Raw genomic sequence first — 7,500 nt, 5'->3', positions numbered from 1 at the left:
ATAGCCTAGACTAGTGGAAAACGTATGCAAAAGAACTAAAACCAAAGATTTTACATAACTTAAAGTGCGGAAGCTAAAAAACGCAACAGAGGGCCACGGAGGCATGCGAAAACACGAGGGAACAAAAGCCCTAAAACAATACAGAGCATGAAACAATAGTTCCAAAAACAAAAAGGAGTATACAGGTTTACCGAAACAAACCCAAGACAAAAGAACCGGGAAAGAAAAATACAAATGAACCGGAGACAAACGCAGGCACTAAAGCGACAGACAGCGGGTAAAACACGATAAAAAACGTAAACCCGGCTATGGGCCAGCAAAATTACTAGGAAAATTACCTCTTCCATGGTTTCAACCGCCGGGGCCGGGTCCGCCGCTAGAACTGGAGCCGGGGGCGGTGCGATAACCGGATCAACAACAGGCGGTTCTTCTACAACTGGCGGTGGCTCAACGGCAGCATGCTCCACGATTGCAGCAGCGACGGGAGCGGGTGGACGGGGAAGACGATGTTCTGCCATCTATGCTGGTGGCGGTTGACTGTGTAAGGAACAGAAGCGAAAGTTGGCCGTCGTCCCGGAGTACGGTTAAAATGACCACTTTTCAGGCGGGGCGACAAAATATATACTCTAAGACCGCAAAGCATCAACACCGTAATAAGCATGCTCGGAAACGGGGGAATTCGAACGCATGATGAAAACTTCTGCCATGAGCTAATTAATTATGCAGTGAGAATAGTCTGGTAGGATAACATAACTTCGGATATCCTCGCCTGAGTGCCTGCATACTTGATCAGCTCCACCCTTACATCTGCAGAATGCAGAGTATATAGATCCATTATAATCAAGCACAAACCAGAGTATAAAATACTGCTCATCCTCTTGCGTTTTTTTCTTCTGCATGGGTATAACCCCTTCTAAAAACGCATAAAGTATACTGCCATCAAGATCCTGCACAGTGTTCACTCCAAGTCTTTCAACATGGCCATTTAAGCAAAGATTATAGTCTTCAAATGAACGCCAGGAGGACAGCATATCTTTGTCATATTCAGTCGTACTCATTATCAAGTGATTGAAAATGTCCATCAGTCCAAATGGAGGCAGCTGTGAAAAGTCATTGGAAAATGATATCATTTGAAAAGGATCTGGAGTTTTAAGCCCTGCTGGTAAAGTAAGGTGTCCGAGGTACATTCATCAATAGAACAATTTCGAAAGTCAGGATCAGTGGGAAGGTCCATACTAGCTATAGCTAGATATAGGCATATTTTTATCCTCTTAAAATTTTTCATCTGTTCGGATTTTCTAGCTGAAAGTCTAGCGATCTTTTCGATGAGGAGTTTTTGCCAGAATTTCAGAGTACTTTGCATCGCAGTTTACAGCGCAGAAATTCAAAAATACAAACGAGGTTTCGAAAGAGAGAAATGACCTTAACACTTATCTGGACAATTAGAGACATGGGAAAACTTCAGGTGACTTCAAAGGGACTTGAACTGATGACCTCTGCGATGCCGGTACAGTGTTCTTCCAACAGTTGGAGCAGGTCAATTTCTTTTTGGCTTTGAGTCCCCGCGGTTGAGCGGCCTCCCGAATTTTTCAGGTGTCTATAAAATTATCCAGATAAGCGCGAGGATCATTTCAAATATATAATTCAAATAAATTGCATATACATCTCGCACTTGAAATATATACATTTCGGAGGCTGGAAATGGTTAGCTACGCCATAACCACAGGGAACAATTCTTGAGCGTGTGACGTCACGTTATTTTGAATCAGTTGTAACGGGCCGATTCAACTGATCGAGGAAAATGTTCCATAAAAACTTCAAATCGCGATGTTTCTGTTCGAAAATTCATTTTATGGACAGCCAGATAAATAAAGTTCACTCACCCACTATTTTCTGCGTTGTCCTGAATGATTTGATGGGTTTTTGGGACGCTCCGATTTCCCCTTCAGATCCGACGCGTCGTCACATAACAAGGGAGTTTAAGATCTGCGACGAGACGGTGACGAAAACGTCATTTAAAATTTCAAGATCAGGTTTATTAATCTTTTTCGTTGTTATGTCGGCTTGTCTAACTTCTAAAAACTAGCGTAACTCTCTAGGAACTGAATTGGAAGGTGCCGTATTGAACCTACGACAGAAAATTCAAATTCGCCGCCTTTTGTTCACGTTCTCCGTAAAACTTGACAATTGGTCATTTCACGTCATAGATTTGCCGAAAACGTGAAAGAAATGTACAAAAATGAAAAATTCACATGCACAGCGTGCAAAGCTATTGTTTTTGCTGATTAAATATGCAACATTTGTGACGTTTTCGTTGCCGTTGCGTCATAGATCTTAAACTCCCTACATGTAGCACGCGCGTCTTTGAGAGGGCAACCCTACAACGAGGAATCCGGAATCCGGAATCCGGAATCACAGTCATTGTTTTTCCAATACAGAGAGCAAAAACTATCCTAAATATTTATAAAAGCTAACCTTAGGCCCTAATTAGGCCTAAGGTTAGCTTTTATGAATGTTTAGGTAGTTTTTACTCTCTGTATTGGTAAAACAATGACTGTGATTCCGGATTCCGGATTCCGGATTCCTGATTTTAGGGTTTCTCTTTTTGTAACCTGCGATCAGGCTCTATTTTAGTTTCGCGTGCTACGTAATGTGGAGTTGGCGAAACGAAAAATAGAGCCTGACCAAATTCCTCTTCGAAATTCCTTCCGCCCACCTTTTTTGATTGATTGACATGTCCTTCATCGGCCAATCAAATTTACTCCCATTACACCAATACACGCGTGGACGGCAGATTCACGCTATTTTGTTTTGACCAAAGTTAATTACCGTGGGAGGATATTATAAACGAATTCGAAAGTTACCGTTGGCTTTTAATAATTTGAGAAAAACACATTTAAAGCATGGGGAATGTTTTCGACGACTATATTGCGGCAAAGGCCGGTGTAATTCTCCCTCCGAACTTCACTGAATATGCAATGTTTTAAGCTTGACATCTTAATTTGTAATTGAGATAACCTAGCATTTTGTCGTTGGACGGTTTGACAATAGATTTTTAAAGAAAAAAAAGAGAAATACATTATTCCTTTAACGTGTTTGCCCATGAAGGTTTCTTTGGTGATTTTTTCGGGTAATATCTTCAGTTGCAGTGCACGTGTATTTCTAGAATTGCGCGCAGTAAAATCATGATACGTTTGCCTGTTAATTTTTTGATGGAGTACGAACAGTAAGATGGACTCGCAAAGTTTCTTTTATTGTTGTACAATTGATCTCTCTGGAAACATCCCATTTTAGTTTCTGGAGTGTGAGTTTTAAGTTAAATCAACTGGAAATATTATGAAGTGTGCAAACAAACCGTGTCATGTACAGTAAAGAAATATAGCCGTTAGATACACAGATATTCAAAACATGCATTCGTGTAACTTGCGATTTTATCAGCATCTCCTCCTGTTGATATATATGTCCCTTGTCTCATCCAGGAAACCAATATGCATCGGTTTTCATTGCCATTTGAAAGAACCAGCTATTTAGCTTTCAAAACATCAGGGAAGTTTGTGCCAAAGTACTTTCAACCCCATGGCCACAGAGCTCGACAACGGAATCGCTAATTTCACTCGTTCCAGAGATTCAAACCCGATTCTGGACAAGTTATGAGATATTTCAGATGGCATATCTCCATTTATACAAATAAAATCAAGTTGCACCGTCCACGGCATTGTAAGAACAAAAGGGAGCAAATTTCTTCGTACACTTATGGCGGATTAGTCTCGAGGACTTCGCGAGAGCTCCGCGCAATCACGATGGCATTTTCACTTCCGGCGTTTCAACAGCCAATCAGACCACGAGTTTGGTCGGCCAAAATTTGGCCGACCAAACGGAATTCTTGAGAGACTTTTGGTCAGGCCCAATTTTAGCGAGCGACGACATAAGAGAACATATGAGCGAAGCTAAAAATGGGCCTGATCGCAGGTTACTCTTTTTGAGACGCGGGTGGCAACCGGAAGTGAGCTGTTTTCCCTTTTATCTTGTCTTCACACAATCACATTTACATCAGGGATACACCACTCTCCTGGCACACGAAATGTTCTTTTCTGGTTGCCGCCCGCGTCTCAAAAACGCGCGTGCTTAAGCTCCATAATATAAATATATTGTATGTGACGACGCGTCGGATCTGTAGGGGAAATCGGAGCGTCCCAAGAACCCATCAAACCCAGTAAAAATTTCGCCCGAAGCTGAGGCCCGGTTCACACGCCGTACTTCACATGAGCCGAATCGAATTCATGGAATTAAGTTCATGTGAAGTACGGCGTCTGAATCAATTCAGAACGACCGGTTTAAATCGGATCGGCTAAGCAATTTTTCTCACCTGGCTTAGCCTGTGTACAGACCGCCCCTCCCCTCAACAAAAAATCGGAGAGGAACGGTCTGTGATTTACCGTTGATAATCGTGTTCCAGACCACGTGATTTTTCCTGGAATGTGTGGAAAATGATTTGATTGGTTATTACCCATCGATCATTACATCATTGAAACAACGAGTTTTGATTGGCTTTTATTTTTATTTCTCCACAACAACACCGTGAGAACCACCGTGAGAGATTTTACGATGAGTTCGTTCGTGTGTACTTCGAGCACGGTACAAAATACGAATAAAAATCTTTTTGGTTGTCAAAGAGGTTTTTCTTTTAAAGTACGAGCGGGATTGTTATCTATGGTGTGTACAGTGGAAATCGCTTCAACGTACATTTGTAGGAATTGTCAGCTCAAAAGAAACGAAAGCGCTCTTCACGAGGTGAATATAGCACTATTCAAAAGATTGTCCACTCGAAAACGTCTCCCGCTATTCCTTACCGGTCAATGTAATCTCAACCAGCCTAGCCATTCTCAAGTACAATCTACAAAGCGTGATGCCATGGAAGATTTGAGAATGTACACACCGAGGAAAATAACAGCTCATCGGCAACGATCTGTGCTGTTTTGAAGATCAGAGCCGTACCTGGTTGGAAGACTTGCAAATACATCCTCTCCTTTAAAGAGTGCTTCTATGCTATAAAGCCAAGGTATCTTAAAACTATCGGAGACGCTCTTCGATGCACGTTTGAAATCTACCATTGACCACCATTTTGAGAATTTAGCTCCAAACGAAATATGAGCCACGCAAATTTTGGTCAGCGTAGATTACTAAATAATGTATGCAAAATTATTCCGGAACACGATTATCAACGGTAAATCACAGACCGTTCCTCTCCGATTTTTTGTTGAGGGGAGGGGCGGTCTGTACACAGGCTAACCTGGCTTAGCCAGGAATTACGGCTGCGGAGCGGCTTTGATTCAGACGCCTTACTTCACATGAGCCGAATCAAATGCAGAAATTATTACAACTTTGCAGTTTTCTTCAGTCATTGTATGCCTCTGTGAATTAATTTCGGCGCAATTAAGTTCGGCGTCTGAATCAATTCAGCCAGGATTAATTAATTTGGGTCGGTCTAAATTCGAATTCGATTCGGCTCATGTGAAGCACGGCGTCTGAACCGGGCCTAATTAGATTCTTCCAATTAGATGGCTACGATAAGCCATGTGAATTTCCATAACAAAACCAAACGGTCGAAAAGCCTGTCGGTTGAAGGTGGGCCTTTAATTGAAATAGGTGTATATACAGATATGAAACAAATATGGCTAAATGGTCTTTACGAAAACTGCCGCACGACAATGCCAAAACCAGTTTGTGGGTTTGCGAATGTCTGTTGTTACATCAGCAACATAATTTGGTTCCTTGTTTTAGTTCCTCAAATATGGAAGAACTGGAAAAGACGTTCGGTTGAGGGTCCGAGTGTCCTCTTGGCTTCCGCCAACTTTACAGCCTCTTTGGTCAACTGTTTCTACGTTTTTTCGAGAAAACGCCTTCCACTTTACATCAAAATATCGGCTGTGTATATGCCTGTTCTCGAGTTCTTCATTCTCGTCCAGTTTCTGTGTTACTCCCAGCGCTCTGTCCGAACGAAGTTCGTTTATGGTGGGGGCTGCTTTTTGATCTGGATTATTGTGGTCACTCTTGAATTGTGCACAGAAAATGCTGCTCCAAACATTCAATGGATAGCGATTGTGTTTTGGTCTACTGAGTCCTTTCTACAGGTTTGTAGTCTTACAATTGAAAAATAAACACTTTCAGTTTGTAAAATCATCGTTCCTACCAAATTTGGTGGACAGAAACAAATCTTTTATTCGTGCACCAGATTTTGTACATTACACAAATTACTTCAAGAAATTGAATGCAAAATAGGTGGTTTGCATCCAATCTCTAGAGACACGGATAACAATGTTGCAATTTACAAATGTGATGGTGGAGGAACAAAAGGAGCCACCAACATTACGGTGATGACGTAACGTGAAAACCACCTATTAGAAGAAAAAATATAAAATTCAAATAAACTGGCTAATAACATGGGTGACAAATTACTCCTTAATTTTGGCACTAAATTTCAGGGTTAATTTATAATTTCACATGGCCATGGCAACTTTTTGCTACAGTGCCAAAATGGCATCCTATGAATGTAATTTGCCATCCATGTTATTAATAGCTAATCAAATAGTATACTCATGAAAGTAAAGAGTAATTTCACTTGCGTTTTGTCCAAAATCAAATAATTTCTCTCGCCTTTAATTATTTGATTTTGGACAAAAGGTGCATGAAATTATTCCCTAATTTGACTCGTCACCATTTGATTACTCATACTAATTTTTTGTTATCCAAAGGATGACTTTTATGTGAGCGTTTTCTTCCATTTTGACAAGCTGACATTTTTTCAGCTTTCCCTCCATTTTATTTCCACAATACATATGAATTACAGGTAACATGGGGGCCATGACGCCTAAACAATGCTGAGACTGAATGGATCGAACTTCAGCCAATTTCGCATGTGATGTTAAAATATGCATTGCACCTGAGGCCTATGAGGGCTTATTTCTTGTCTCCATGATCTTTGCCACACACTGATTCCCAGCAAATGAGAAGGCTGTCTCCTCCTCTGGAACTCATTCCTCTACTCTGTAAGAGTCTTAAATGCCCCATTCACACCAAACCTTAAACATGTTTTAAACATGTTTAGTTAAACACGGTTTCAAAGTGTTTTCTTTTTAAATCATGTTTACTGACTTTTGTTGACTACAAATTTAGTACAGGTTAAAGCATGTGTTGAAACAAACCTGATCGAATCTCATGGAAAAGCCAGTCCTACATTTTTCTGTGACTGATTTTTATTTTGTTAAACCAAGTTTATAGTTAAACATGTCTTGTTGGTGTGAATGGGGTATAAGAAATTAACTCCTCTGCCATTGCTAAAAGAAGTGTAATAGGATATTTTCAGTCAGGTCCCATATAACTTGGTATTGCAGAAAGGCTGGCTGCAAAGACTGCAATCACAGCCAGTCCATGGACTACCCCTGTGGACCACCCCTCGTTTTGCAAAGTTACAAGTAGAAAATTCTTTAGACGAAAGAGGGA

General features: G+C 40.9%; 2 protein-coding genes across 2 annotated transcripts in view; one reads left to right on the top strand and one right to left on the bottom strand.

Moving 5' to 3' along the window:
* LOC137976722 (uncharacterized) overlaps positions 1-518 on the bottom strand; it is a 1,999-nt gene extending 1,481 nt beyond the window's left edge. Inside the window, exon 1 of the mRNA XM_068824072.1 lies at positions 339-518. Within this exon, the coding sequence (XP_068680173.1) occupies positions 339-518 (180 nt within the window). The remainder of the gene's footprint in view (positions 1-338) is intronic.
* Positions 519-5,543: 5,025 nt separating this feature from the next.
* LOC137975780 (uncharacterized) overlaps positions 5,544-7,500 on the top strand; it is an 11,663-nt gene continuing 9,706 nt past the window's right edge. The window contains exon 1 of the mRNA XM_068822963.1: positions 5,544-6,131. Coding sequence (XP_068679064.1) covers positions 5,559-6,131 — 573 coding nt within the window. The 5' untranslated portion in view covers positions 5,544-5,558. The remainder of the gene's footprint in view (positions 6,132-7,500) is intronic.

The sequence above is a fragment of the Montipora foliosa genome, chromosome 11, assembly GCF_036669935.1.
Source record: "Montipora foliosa isolate CH-2021 chromosome 11, ASM3666993v2, whole genome shotgun sequence".
Classification (NCBI taxonomy): Eukaryota; Metazoa; Cnidaria; class Anthozoa; order Scleractinia; family Acroporidae; genus Montipora; species Montipora foliosa.
Note: the sequence above shows the minus strand (reverse complement) of the source record. Positions and strands in the feature narration are given on the sequence as shown.